This window comes from Solanum stenotomum, chromosome 4 (assembly GCF_019186545.1).
Source record: "Solanum stenotomum isolate F172 chromosome 4, ASM1918654v1, whole genome shotgun sequence".
NCBI classification, from domain to species: Eukaryota; Viridiplantae; Streptophyta; class Magnoliopsida; order Solanales; family Solanaceae; genus Solanum; species Solanum stenotomum.
This window is the reverse complement of record NC_064285.1, coordinates 62,329,416-62,344,322: the sequence shown is the minus strand read 5'-3', so window position 1 is coordinate 62,344,322 and position 14,907 is coordinate 62,329,416. Positions and strand designations below refer to the sequence as shown.

At 34.3% G+C, this 14,907-nt stretch overlaps 1 protein-coding gene across 3 annotated transcripts; it reads right to left on the bottom strand.

Annotated features, from left to right (window-relative positions):
* Window positions 1-2,277: 2,277 nt before the first annotated feature.
* Window positions 2,278-14,579, bottom strand: LOC125862264 (NEDD8-activating enzyme E1 regulatory subunit AXR1). 3 transcript variants are annotated; one of them, XM_049542298.1, is made up of 16 exons: window positions 14,421-14,579; window positions 12,356-12,528; window positions 12,105-12,268; window positions 11,115-11,225; window positions 10,766-10,845; window positions 9,120-9,270; window positions 8,928-9,021; window positions 7,399-7,487; window positions 6,528-6,601; window positions 6,245-6,407; window positions 5,073-5,158; window positions 4,863-4,904; window positions 3,346-3,429; window positions 3,076-3,256; window positions 2,872-2,974; window positions 2,278-2,582 (listed from the first exon to the last, which is right to left on the bottom strand). In XM_049542298.1, the coding sequence occupies exons 1-15, from the start codon at window positions 14,456-14,458 to the stop codon at window positions 2,891-2,893; spliced, it is 1,614 nt and encodes a 537-aa protein (XP_049398255.1). In that variant the 5' UTR covers window positions 14,459-14,579; the 3' UTR covers window positions 2,278-2,582; window positions 2,872-2,890. The 3 variants fall into 3 exon arrangements, with proteins under 3 accessions (XP_049398255.1, XP_049398256.1, XP_049398257.1); XM_049542299.1 differs by having other exon boundaries at window positions 2,278-2,492; window positions 2,876-2,974; XM_049542300.1 differs by lacking the exon at window positions 4,863-4,904.
* Window positions 14,580-14,907: the final 328 nt, after the last annotated feature.

The window sequence follows — 14,907 nt, the reverse complement described above, 5'->3', positions numbered from 1 at the left end:
ATATGTATGAATAATTTATTCGGAACACAATAAACAAAAGAACTACTCCCTCTGTCTCAATTTATGTGACACATTTCGAATTTCGAGATTCAAACAAGTCTATCTTTGACCGTAAATTTTTATATATCTTTTAAATATTTTGAATTATCAATTATTGTGACTTATAGTACTTTTTATGTAGTTTACAAATATATAAATTTCATTTTTAAAAAATTGAAGATTTCATGAGCAAATTCTCAATCAAACTTAAACTGTTTGACTCTCGAAAAGCGAAATGTGTCACATAAATTGGGACATAGGGAGTATATATTATGGTTTGAAACCTATAAATGAAAATTCTGACTCTGCGTCGAGTGAATATATGCTTGACAGTTTGCATTTTAAGTGATGGGGGAATCAGAAAAGAGAGAAAAGTTGAAGGGTATTGATAGAATCTCGACATGTGTAATAAGATTATAAGCTATTGTTCTCTATCAAGAAAATAAAATTTCATCTCATATTAATGTCAGTGTGTGTTTGGTATTTTTATGTCTAGCTTAAAATATATTATCTTCGTGTCCTATATATTACTGGTTCGAGCCATAAAAATAATTATTAATATTTGCAATATGATAAGTTGTCTACATCACATCCCTTAAAATGCAATCCTTCCCTGAATTTTTCAGAAATATGTATGTTTCGTACATCGAACTGACCACCACACACAACTACCCATTCCAATGGAACCATTAATTAAACCAACAATTAATAAAGTAATAAGGTTTATACCACTAGACTTATATATATAGCAAATTTCTCAACAATTAAACTATTATTATAGGCCATTTATATTCATTGATTGTGAAATGTTTGAAAGCAAACAAAAATTGAATTGAGCAAAGCATTAAAAATAGTGAAACAACCCATTAAATGATTAAGAAGAGTTGCTAACAGCACAAACTTTCTTTATTATTTCTATTTTATTATAGATACCAAAATAGTAACAACAAAGAGATTGACACATGGTCTTTATATTTATTAAAAATCAGATAAATTTATTATAGTAGATAATTTATTTTAGTGAGGTGAAAATGTATATAGATTAATAGTTAAGGGTAGCTCAATGCATTAAACTTTTGCTATACGTGAAATTTGACTAACTATGACCAATAAACTTGCATTTAACGTCATCAAATTTGTTTTCACAACATGAATTTGTGACATCTTAGATGTCAAATAACAATCCCTAACAATTTTTTTTACGTACGTTAACACTTGAGAAAAACAAAGAAATGCATAGCTCCCTTTCCTACAAGTTATATCATCTTATAAATATTGAGAAGTACTGAATATCCTAATAATTCTTATAAACAAATTTACCAAAACCAGTTCTATCTATTTTCAAAAGTATTATTCAAACCAAGACCATATTATATAATTTACATGTTGACCTTAAAATATAATGAAGAAAAAACAAGTTTTGGTTATTAATTTTTTTCATTAAGGGGGGACAATTATTAGTTATGCTTTATGGTGGAGCTTGTCACTTCTCCACCATGGGATTGGAGGGACCTTATGTTTTTTCTTTAGTACTTGTTTGGAAAGTCATTTATAATTGAATTTGAGTATAGCATATAGTTTGGTATTCCTTCTGTTTCATATTACTTCCTTTTTGTTGACTTGATACTATATACACCTTTTAAGAAAATTTTAATTAAAAATCTATTTTATTAAACTAATCTTATTAACGAGGCTTTGAAAAATTCTGAATCTGACTACTATTATTTTATATAATTCTTTAATAATAAGGGTGGTATCAGAAGAAAAAGAAAACCCCCTTAACTTGCTAAAGTAAAGAAATAAAATAAAATATGTATTTTTGTATAGGAATCGAGTGAATTAATTACTATCATGATAAATACACAACCTAATAATTAAAATGTAGTTTCCAAATAGGGCCTAAATTATCTATTGCACTATGACGTGCATAAAAGAAGGCTATAAGTGTAGCTTAATATGTGTGATTTAATGGAATATTAGAATTAATGGGAGATTAATCACCTGTTTAGTGCAAGGAGATAAGTCAACAATATTTAGTGTGGTCCAAACTCAAGTTCAAAGTGGTCACCACTCACCAGGAATCATGTGATAGATAGTGGTGATTCAAGAGGGAAAAGTAATTATTCACAAGGTAAAAATTTACTCATATCTGGTGTTTATATCTAACGTTGAAAGTAAAATATGTGTCTTTCGTACGCAAGTGTATCACTTGATCATGACTAAAGAAACAAATTGAACTAAAAGTAAAGAGATTACGGCTTAATGTATTATAAATAGAGGGAAATGAGCATTAGTTAGATCAAATTGCAGACTGCAGGTTAAAGCATGTTCAAACTCGTGATGTGCACCTAAACCATACATCACGTGTCGCGCTGTTACCACTGGACCAGCGTCCTAGGCGCTTGTCAAGAAATGTACTCTCTTGTTAAAATCTTTCACTGATCCTAAATTTCCTGCAAATCAAAGGAAGGATGGCTAACTTTCCTTTTCACATGCTCCTGTAGAACTCATTCTTCATCTGAAGATTGAAAACTGAAGAAATGCTATCTGCCAAGGGGAGTGAACGCAAAAAAACTATCAGGCCCGGTGAACCAAAGAATACCAAGTAAGGGTAAACGAAAGAATAAAACAATAACAACATACCCAGATTAGTCCCACATTACTTCCACAGGTGAGGTACGGAGAGGGTAGAATGTATGTAGACCTTACCCCTACCTTGGCAGGTAGAGAGGTTGTTCTGATAGACCCTCGGCTCAAAGAAAGCAAAAACATGACATTTATGAAGACATAAGCAGTAACAACAGGAGGATAGTAAAAGGTGAAAGAAAGAACATGCCTGTAAATTCAGAGACTACAGCAACAATAGTTGAGATTTGTGATCTATGCCATTAAAGATGAAAGTCCCAGACATGGGAATGAATTGTCTGGTGATTAGCTGCATAATAGAACTTAGATTACTGCTCCGATCAAACATGACTGTATATCCAGTAAAGTAGAAGTTTCGAATAAAAAGATCAAAATGAAGGAGACACAAACCTTGATCACTTCTTGTGACGCAACTCCTCCAACAAAGGCAGCTACAACATGAAGCTCTGAAGCACCATACCGACACATCTCATTAATAAGGTCCTCTGATATGGCGGAGCCATTGCAACCAAGGTCATTGAGTAGGCCAACAGCTGTAGATTTCAGCCGGGATATATCCTCATCCATCTCACTACCAAGAAATTTGTAAGGTCAGATGGCGATAAATTTACTTTTCCTTAAAAAATTGAATTGTATGGACGAGAAACCATAAGTCCTTACCCATCAAATTGTCCAGGAAATTTGTTATAGTTTGCAGCAAACCGGTCAGCTGCTCGAAGAAGAATATAGAGACCCGCAGCAGTACTGCCATAAAAAGGGTGTATGCAAAAGTTCCCTAATGAAAGACTATTTATGCAAAATAACTAATGTTTGAAAGATCAACAACTGACGTATGAATTCGAATGCAAAAATATTAATAGTTCAGAAAGAAAAAAAAAATTGAGCACCCATTCAGAACACAGAATATCTGATGTCTTTAAGAATCTCAAACTCTTCTTAAGCTTCATTTTGTTTAATTGTTAAAAGTATTGTATTAATCTCAGCAATAGGTTTTTATCTTCGCATTTCTTTATTTTCCCCCTACATTTACATGCCAGATGATCAACTAATGGAAAGAGAATTGAGAGATACATCAGAAAGCAACTGTTTAACACAAAAATCCAGTTTACACCATCCCAACAGCTAAATTGCTTCAAAGGGTGAGTGTTTATTGTTATTTCCACTTAGCATTAAATACTATAATTCTAGCCAGTGTTTCTTTGCTTCCACATCCAGTTTTTATCTTCATCATGAAAAGCAATTCAAACAAGCTTGGACAATTCTACGTCCCTAATTTTTCGAACATTTGGTACCCAAAGACCAACAAAAGATTGACTATCAAATATATCTTGGCTGAAAAACAGATGGCAGTAGGGCAGGCTCCTGTCAAACCTTCTGAATAACTAAATGGCTGCAGTTCCAGGTCTATCATAAGAAATATTAAACCACTTTCTCTTTTCTTTTCCTTTATCCCAGTTAACCATCTATTTACCTTTTCCTCAGTACAAGATGCATTAAGAAATGGCACACAGATGCACCACTATCTGAAAGAACTAGAAAATACAACAATCTTCAAAAGAAATTTAAGATGAAGTGTAAAGAAATCACAAAAATTAGAACAAAGTAAATTTCCAGAAGCAACTCCATCCTAATGCTTGCTCAATAAAATATAGCTATCTAATCAAAAAGACTTATGTAGTATGAATTACCAACTTCATATTCCCAAAGCTACTTATTTATTCCGACCAAACTGCCCTAACGCTTTGATTAGCATCACTAGGGAATTTAATCCTAATTTCTTTTTATTTACCTTTATGCTCCACTTCGCTTGTTCAACAAAAGGTGAGCATCACTTGAAAAGTTGGTAGTTTTCAATCAAACCCTGGTTAGCTTAATAACATAGAGGCATCTAGACTAAACCCTGGTTAGCTTAATAACATAGAGGCATCTAGACTAAACAGTGCCATCATCAAGTCCAGCATGCAGACACCTTAAAAAGAGTGATCCTTCATTAAAAGAACTTGAAGTACTCCTACTTCAACAGAAAATGTCTTAATAACCTAAATTTTATCTTCTAAATCTATTTTTCAAAATTTGGAAGTTCATATGCGACTTCACTAGAAGCCCTTCGGAAAAGGATTTACAAAAAGAATATCCACCATGAAATGGCAGGGGGGCTTTAGCTGGGATAGACTTACTTTTCAGGAAGTACTTTAAGAGTGTTGGCTTCTTGCAAAGTCCTGTTATTTGGTATCACAAAACAATCAAAGTATCATGAAAGGATCATGTTGGTTCGAAGAGCTTAAATTATCCCAAGAAGCCCTTCCTACTTCAATTTATATCACGGATAATGTTTCCAACTCGAGGCCATTCGTCAATCTATATTCCTATGGTAAGCAATTACATACCCATAATCCTCATCTGTCAGATACTTCTGTAACTCTGGTTGGACAGGAGAGTTGAACTCGTCCTCAATGAGCCGATATCTGCAAACCTAACATAGTGGAAGATAAATTTCAATGACAGGAAACTAAAACATCCAGCCAGAAATAATGATGTTAAATGGAGTTTGCTGACAACTAATGGTGGGAATTTTTGTCATCCTAAGAAAAGATGGACCATCATGTCAGCAGTCTTTTCAAAATTTGGTTCCAACAGTCATGATCTTGATATTAACATAAAACATCACTATCATAGTATCTTATCACTAACACAACAACAAATTCAACCAACAAAATGATGCATGTAGAAGGAGGAGATTTTAAGATTCTCCCCCCACCCCCACCCCCCCACAGCATAGCTGAACACACTTTATGAAGCATATAGTTTTTGAGGCCATTGAGGATTTTCAAACGACTACCGAATCAAATAGGGGAGTAAGACCAGGAAATATGTGTTCCCAACCTAGCAACCTTCTGCCTGACAGGATACTCCCCCCGTCACAGCCATATTGAAGGACTTACAAGGCATGTGCCAAGCAAGATAACCCGTTTAATAATTTAGGACTTTTTCTGGATGGCTCCTTAGAATGAACCCAAATTTGACCACTTGCAGAAAGGGGGTTGGAGACAAGAAGAGCTTTGAGAAAAGAGACAAACAGACAGGATCACAGACTCATACCACAAAAACAGCAAGCTTAAAAGCAGAGTCCTTTTCATCAGGGTCAAACAGATTTATATTCTCTCTGTTTCAATCTATGTGTCCTCTGTTTCAAAAAGAATTCCATTTCAATTTATGTGTCCTCTAGTAAATTTTTAATTCCAATATTCCCATTTTACCCTTAATGCATCTCCCTTGTAGCAATGATGTGGCATCTTTGTCACCACAAGATTCAAAGGGTGTTTTGGTATGTCATACACACATTTAGCTTAAGACCATAAACTTCAAAAATCCTTTTACATCCTTAAACTGCATGTCCAAACTAAGACACATAAAATGAAACCGAGAGAGTATGGCTTATATAGAAAGAAATATGATGTGTTCCAAAGTGTCAAACAGGTAGATTCACGTAGCACAAAGAAGTAATTCTAGATGGATGAACTTTCAAACTAAAGGAACAGAAAACATTAAATGTCCTTACAGCAAGTTTCCTTGCATTTCTACAAAAGCTCTTTATATTCGCCTGGGAGATGCTGGCTGGATCCCTATTAATTTTCTTGAGTAAATTCTTGACCCTTTGCTCCATAACAAGAAAATCAACCTCGGCCTTGGCTTGGTAGGTCTTTTGCAGGTTTACGTACAATCTGCAATAGGTCAACAGTCCAAGCATCAATAAACAAACTCCCATAAATCTTTTTTTGAGAATGAAACTCCCATATATTAACAAAAACTTAATGAGTTGTGAAGAAACTTAAACCACTAACTCAGTTGATGATGTCATATCTGGTATTGACCCCTCAAGAGGCGTTTCACCACCACCTTCACTAGCTATGAACTCCTAGAGTGCAAGAAAATATATCAATTTAGGAAATTTAAGCAGGTTGTTTGGTAAGGGCTACTAAGGAAAATGTATTTGCTAAAAAGGAAAAAGAACGAACATTTTAACCAAGATGAAGAGAGACAAGGTAATAGTTTTGCGCGGATACTAATAAAATAATGAATATACAAATTGGCATATAAACCAATTAAAAGAATGACATGAACATAGGGAAGATAATTTTTCACAAAATCTCAGTTAGTTCCCAAATTAAACTACATTTGTCTAACCCATCTAGTAACTTAAATTTTCTTGTGCAAATGCAGAATAGCAACAAAGACACAAGAGATTGAAAGGACCATCGCACTATAGAGGATAAAGCCAGAGCCTTAAGCCTATATTGTTGCCACATTACTCAGATGACAAACTTGGCAAAGGCCCTTCCCTCCATCCCCTGCCTCCCCACTTGCTCATTTGAAAGGATACACACAAGCAAGATTTAAAGGAAGAAACTACTACAAGCAACCTCACCAAGAGAAGAACCAGCGGAACTGGTACTTCCAATCTTTGCATTCAACGAAAAGCTATCAAATGTATGGACTAAATAAAATGTCTATTTGTTATTTAGAGCTAAAGAAATGAGCAAGAATAACAAAACATCAGCAAATGTAAAATCATGTTTTAGTGGACCTATCAACTCGGCGATTCTTCTATTAATCAAGTTAAATCAACTAACGAAGCTGCAATAATTCCAGAAACTGTTTCACAACTTCTTTCCTGTGTGTGTATGCTTTTTTTTTTGAGAAAGTGTAAGTTACCTTCAGGGCTGCTACCATCACCCAAAAATCAGATGAATTGGAATCAACTTCCGAACAGCTGTCATTGATAATCTTCTGTAAGTTTGGACCTAGTATACGAAAGAGAAAACTCAATTACAAATGTCCGATCTCATCGTCCGGTTCCAAATTAAGATTCCACCTAACTAAATTAAAATCAATATAATATCAAGTTTCCAGAAAGTAATCTTTACTCAGTGAGTATTCTTTTTATTTGATGAACTAAGATCTACAGTCACTATCATACCCTTACAAGTTTAGAAAAAGAAAGTTTCTAACCCAACTCTAGACTCACTTATTTTCTAGGATATTTATCAATTCAAAGACTTTTCCACACAGAGTTATCCTCTTGCATCGAAGCAATTTAACCAATCAATCCAAAAAAATTAAAGACTAAGACTACAATGTCCGTCAAGGCATATAAAGTTGCAACTGCATGTTACCCTAACTAGAGAGTTAGCAATAAAGAGAAACAAGATGATGAATACATAAAAACCAATATAAATTCATAAACCATCTCCAAGCAGGGAAATCTAAGCAAATCATGTATTTTGGTGTTTAGCAAAGCCTCTCCAATTTATTTATTATTTTAGTCATAGCAGAGCCTCCTGAAGTACAAAGACAGAAGGTTTATTTTAAAATTTAGTAACATCGTAACTGATTATGTTAAATGCTGCATTGAAAATACACCAAAAGCATGTCTCTCAGTAAATTGAAGATGTCCCTACCTCAACAATCATGAGAACTAGTGGCATCATTCTGATCAACTAAAGAAAAAAACAACCAGAGACGGACAAATAATATTTTGGAAACAAAACAAAGTAAAAATCTATTCAAATTTCGAGAAAGAAATCAGATAATGAATAAACTGCTGCCAAAGATAACATGCAACTCTAGATTTAGACACAAAATTAGGTGAAAATATTCATTCATTAAGCAAAGACAAATTTCCCAATTATTCAAAAAGAATGGGAACCAAAAAATGAAAGATGTGAAGCAGCTTCACTAGAAATTGGGAGTTTTTGACATATACGAACAAAAAATCATCATCTGCTAAAATTCAAATCTGGTTATTAGGCAACCCTCAACTTGATGTTGCAGGTATTTCAATGTAGCTTCCTACAGATTATAGAGATCTCACAGAAGAAAATATTCAAATTAATTCTCTTACTATGAATTTTTTAAAATGTCGGGGAAGCTGCATAAGATTGTGCCAATAACAATAGTTGAAGTTGAAGGTTGCCTAAAGCAATATTTGAAAACATAAATCAGTTATGGATGTTAATAAATGGACTGATGAGAGTTCTTTTTCTTAATGCAGGTGCAATGACAGTCAAACGAAACTGCTTCCCAGATTAAGCACTCCACAAAACCAGGGTTTGAACCGTTTAGAATCCATCCCAAAGACTCAACAAAAATATAAGAAGTCACCACTAATATTATTAGACAAGATGGAAAAAACTAGTATGAGTTTCTGATACAGCACACAAATCATAGATATACTTACTTACCAATCCCTTGTGGGGAAAAGACCTTAAATGATGCTTCCATGGCTTCTTTATAGTTTTCTTCATCCACCGTGATCATCTTGGATTTAATCAAATCCTAGACATTTAATAATTTGACCAAATCACCTTAGATGGACCAAAATGGAACAATTTAGGATGAAACATAAGAAAGATTTGACAAATATATGTTTCAACCTTGAATTGTTTTTTCTCTTCTCTGGTAGAAGGAAGCTTTCCACCATGCGTATTTGCCCATTCCTCTGCCATCTTAACAAGGATAATAATATATGGTGTGTGTTTATGTACTACAGCATCAGTTGTGTTTAAGTCTACTGTCTCTGCAAACCTGTGGTCATAAGAATGAATGAAATCAGCCCCTTTCTTTATCTTTTTCCTCTTTATAATGAGGAAAATATATTTGTGAAAAAGCTCTGAGGAAAGGAAGGATCCCAGTAGAAAGACATCTAAATGCATCACAGGTATGAAGTTTGGCTTTACACCAAGAGACTCCTTAAAAAAATATATCAAAACCCATAAATAACCTACCAGGTTTGCAAATTTTGTATTACTGTTACTTATATGCACCACACTGCTAGCAGAGATGGTTCACAAATCTTATAATTTCTACCATTACCAAAACCTTAATCCTCAGCAGCATATACACATACTAGGAAACGACAAGCCTCCTGAAAAATACAGAGGAAGTTATACCACTCTTTCCTTAGCAAAGAAAGAAGGAAAAAACAAATGCATTTGATTATTTCTCATCTTGTACAACCCCTCAATGGTTTGAAACTTCTAAGGTCATCCGAACATCAGTAAGATGTTAATGGTATTTGAATCATGACTAGATAACTAAATTATACAATTTTTCAGGAGCTTTTTATTCCAACAAAAGAAAGCCCGGTAAGGAAGATATTGGGAGAGGGTGAACAGATAATCTAGTAGAATGAAGCTTTTGAAAAAGAAGACACTAATTGATCTCAAATTTAAAAAAAACAGACATCCAAAAGGTAGACAAAGTTAAACTGCTCACAGAAGCCAAATGAAGAACAGGGTCATTCATTTTCCAAAGATAACAGCATTGCAATCATTCTACAGATAGACATTCTGCCAAAATGAGTGCTCCACGTAAGAGCCACAGCCATTTTCCTATCCATTTGGGGAAAGCTACTGCACCCAATATCCACTTATAGAAATTTTACCCTACACTAGAGACCACCTTCAAACCTCCCTGCTAAGAGGAGTCGCATTGTCCCAAAAGATAATCGATCAACTCTTGCTCAGAAGTTGTCATGTAATATCTTTCTAGCAACTCCCTAAGGGATCTTAAGCATAAAGCAAAAGTAAAGGTAAAGCAAAAACACAAGCCTGAAATCTGAAACGGATCTGGATTGACTCTTAGGGCACTTCTAGATGCAGTTAAATGTCAGCTTAAATAGAGGATTCTACCATGGGAATAAGGATGATAATCTACCACAACCCTTTTGACATAATCATGTCCTTCAGACAGGGTTGCAACTCAAAAAGATGTAAAGAACAGTTGAGACATTAAGGAACCCTATTTTATGCTACGCCAAGAATATGGTGGGAGCAACCGCAATTTGGAAGTAAGGTATGCATGTTATAGTCCATACTCCCTGGCATATGCTCCATATTCCTCAAAATTATCCTAATTGAAACATAAGCCACAAGGGTGTTGTTTCCCATCAAAGAAAAAAATGCCACAAGGGTGTTTGTGTTATAAATAAGAGATATTGTTAAAGTGAACAGATTAGTATCCATTGTACAACAACTATAACATATCAAGGCACAGAGGAAAGCACAAAGAAACAGCCAACCTCCGAAGTTCTGGCCATGGGTCATTAAGCCGTAGATCATCTAAGAAATGGTCAGGCTTTGATTCAATTACTGTATGTTCCTGCAGATAGAAGAGAACAAATGATTAACATAAATGATATCACATTTGATAAGAGCTCTATCAAACAAACACATTGTAACTTCCTTGCTCGTTCATTGTTTCACTCTATTCCTATGGCTACATGGTTTTCTTTTTCTACAACAGTAGTTCCTCGTATTACAAGGAATAGATCCTCACAAGATCCATGTCAATGTAGTCACTGGTGTAGACCCACAAGTTCTCTATCAATACAGATTTCACAGTTAACAGCTAAGCAGCAATAAGATTACCTTCACACTGATCCTGACAAGACCCATGAGGCCATATGATCGTGCAAATATTAAACTAATATTTGCCTCCCGACAGATTCGATCCAATTTCACCATGGAATCTTCAACCAACTGATATAGAACAGAAAAGGCATAAGATGAAATTGTCAGAAATTCCAATGCACTGCTATCTGCTGATAGACAATTAGCCATGCTATGCAATTTAAATGATCAGTTGAGCTGGATGGCAAAGGAAACAGATTGTTCTTTTGCTTAAACCTTTTTGTATTTCTATTTCTTTTTATATTATTTTTCAAAAAATATCTTTTATTTATTTATTATTATTTTTTGGGGGGTGGGGGTCTCGTCTTGCTTCCCAAATTAAAGAGTGGATAAGCTGCTGCTCATAATTATGCAGATACCAAAACTAATTGTTTGCTCTTTCAAATCAACACGGCCCTACATCTTTTGAGAAGGAGATAAAAGACAAATATCATTTAGTCAACATAATTGTGAGTATTGATCGACATACTACAGGGACACTTAAAAATCTACATACTACACGGTAGATAAGATGTGTTGAAATGATTGTAGCTCATAAATTGCAATTCAAGAGGCATAGAGACTCTTTATGAGGGAATATGTATATTGGACAATGAAATATTGGAGACAACCCACTCTAAAAAATTTTTGTATGCATGAAAAAAATAAGACAAGAAGATGAGCATACTGTATGACTTCTTTCTTATGGAATAGAAGACAGACCTTGAAGAACACTAACCCATATGCTATTTGCCTGATTGGCGACAATATCTAATTTAACAATTTCATGTTGTAGAATTACCAAGAAATGTAGCATAATGTAAAGACAACATGTTCAAGAGCTTTCTTTTACCATATGCAGATAGGCAGGGTTTTACGATAACAAAATTTAAGTTAAAAAAAGTGGGAATGCAGAATCATGCCAAGATCAAATTGTTTTTATGACTAAGATAATTTGCGTCTCCAGACCTGTGTAGCTATGACCAAGGTAAACTGAGAAAAGAATGATGGATTAGTCTCAATTAGTTCCTCTGGATGTTCTTCTATAAACTTGGCTTTAACAGCATCATTTAACTCTTGAAGAAATGCACACACACACTCTGCCTTAGACTGTCCAACACTTGATTCATCAACTACCAGAAATACAAGAGAAAAATAAGAATATGGAGAGGCAAGGCTTTTTAAAACTGTAGATGCATACACACAACAGCGTAACATACCCATAAAATTATTTCCAAGATCACCCACTTCAACCTTAGAACCATCAACAATAGTGATGCTTCCCACCCCACCAAGAACAAGATTTTTCAAAGTTTCAGAACCAGTTGGACCACAGTTAAGTAAGCAGATACTGGCTTTCTCCAGTGCAGCTTGTCCTTTCTCACCCCATATCCTGCAAAACAGCATCAGTATTATCTCTACCCCAACCTAGAAATTTAATTGTCAAACATGTGAATGCAGAGGAATGGTGTATTTCAAGTTGGAATCTGCAAACATCCATGAATACCCATAATAGTCATATGATATAAAACCCTTGTTTTTGAGGCCATATGATATAAAATTTATCTCTGTCTCTGCCTGTGTATAACTATTATTTGAAAGTTGTGAACATTTAAGTCACATATGTACTTGAAATTCATAATTTGATCAATTTAACTTGCGTCATAAAGTAAAGTCTGTGACAAAGGTATCAATGTTGCATGACATATCTCATCAGGCATTCCATGAGATATCATTGCAAGAAAATTTATGATGGTCATCAAGAACCAAGAAACATCATATTTTCTAATACTAGACTAACTCGGAGATTAGGATAGGAATGATCATCCCTGATCCATTCCTGATTGGACTTTTCTAATACAAAAAAGGGCACGCATAAAGCAACACACACATATCTGGATATACACATGGAAGAGCTATTTGATGGCTACACACAACTGAAATTTCAAAGGGAAATGAATTAATCTTTTCCAGAATTTACAGGTCAATCAACTTTGGCCAAATGAGAACTGACTATCAGGGTCATCAAAGTCAACTGCAGTACCTCATTAGTCATCTATGAGATAAAATTTTCCCAAATGAAATTTCCATCAAAGCTTAATCGGATAACATTTACACGTCTCTAACAAAGAAGGAGAGGCTTCCGCAGAAAAATCCTTCATTCCAACAAGAAAAAGCTTTTTTGTATCCAAACGTATAGCCAAGAAGCTCTCCGAGGTTCTTTCCAGACGGAAGCAATCGAATGCAGCCAACATTAGCCATTGGTTAGCACTAAAAAAATCAAAGCAACTTGATGGGGAAAAGTTACCATCTGTTGAATCGTGTGAACTTCCTAATGTAAAAGTTTAAACTATTAGAAAAAGTACACTTATATTTATTTATTTTAAATTTGAAACATTTCCTATTATGACTGGATCCTACTCTTTTTCTTGGCCAAGTATGTGAAGACATTTATTGATAAAAGGCAGTTAAACTTGAATCCAAGACCTTTCTCTCCTCTAATATCAAGCAAAATCATGTAGTAGGTAGGGTATGTTTGGTAGGGAGGAAACATGTTCCAAAATATATATTTTAATCTTCCCATGTTTGGTTGGTCAAAATGTTTTGGAAAACATTCTCTCTAGGAAATTCCTTTAAAATGAAGAAAATGACTTACCTAATAAAAGTAGGAAAAACAAACTCCATAAGTGACATTCCAAGTTCATTGTCTCCACCCCACCTACCCAACGCCTCCTCCCCGCCACCCCTATTTCCTATCTCATGTCACTCCCATATTGTATTGGTAGATTACATATAAATACTCTTAGGATAATATTTTTTTTCCTTACTTACCAAACACTGAAAGATAAGTAAAAAGAAAAACATTTTTTTCCAAGAAAGCATTTTCCTTCCTATCAAACACACCCTTAACACATTAAAAAACCAACCTTGCCTTTCCACTAATAATTCATCTCATGCCTTTTTCCACTTAAATACCAAACTTTTTCACCACTGAAAACTTAGAGAACCAAACTTCTTCCGCAAAAACACAACTTTACACAATATTAAAATAAAATGACCCTAAATATACCCAACCTCAACTAGCTTGGAATTGACTAGCATTCAATTGATATTTCATCAGTATAATTTCGCACAACCGTAGCATATCACATAAAAGAGAGGCTTTTTCTCATTTCTACTACTAAAATTTTGAATTTACTCCAACTATGTAAGAGCTACACGTTCAGTGATGGCGTTCAAAACAGAACTGAAAGCAGAAAACATAGAGTATACTCAAAAATTCACCTGAGCTGACGATCATATTTGACTTTAGGTTCCGCCATTGTTGTATGTATGAGAAAAATTCAGCTTGCTTTATACGCTAGAGGAGAGCGAAATACAGAGAGTGAAGAATAAGAAATTTTATTGAGAAAATGGAAAAATTGGAATTTCTTTGACATTGTGATGGACCCGGGTCAGTTCAATTTGGGCCTCGTGGGCCTTGACCCGACTTAACTAAAGGATAAACTACCTTATTAGACATACATCACTACTATATATACTAATATTATATTTACTTTCAAACAATTACATATATTACCACTTTTAATATTTTATACCATATATTAATATATTATTTGAAGATACAATTAGATTATTAGATACCCACATACCTTAAAACTAGGATTGATTAATTATCTGCTTAATTAACTCTTTCACTCCAAATCAACCACTATCTTTTAATTCTCCACTCCCATATTTATCACTCAATTATGTCTCCTCCTTCATGATT

Bases quoted from the DNA above. Each gene is read 5' to 3' on its own strand.
- LOC125862264 (XM_049542298.1), bottom strand. From the start codon at position 14,458: ATGGCGGAACCTAAAGTCAAATATGATCGTCAGCTCAG. The intron at 9,022-9,119 runs GTTGAAACATAT...TTAAATGTCTAG, and splicing joins AAGAGAAAAAACAATTCAAG to GATTTGATTAAATCCAAGAT. The intron at 5,159-6,244 runs GTAAGGACATTT...CCACTATGTTAG, and splicing joins GAAATGCAAGGAAACTTGCT to GTTTGCAGATATCGGCTCAT.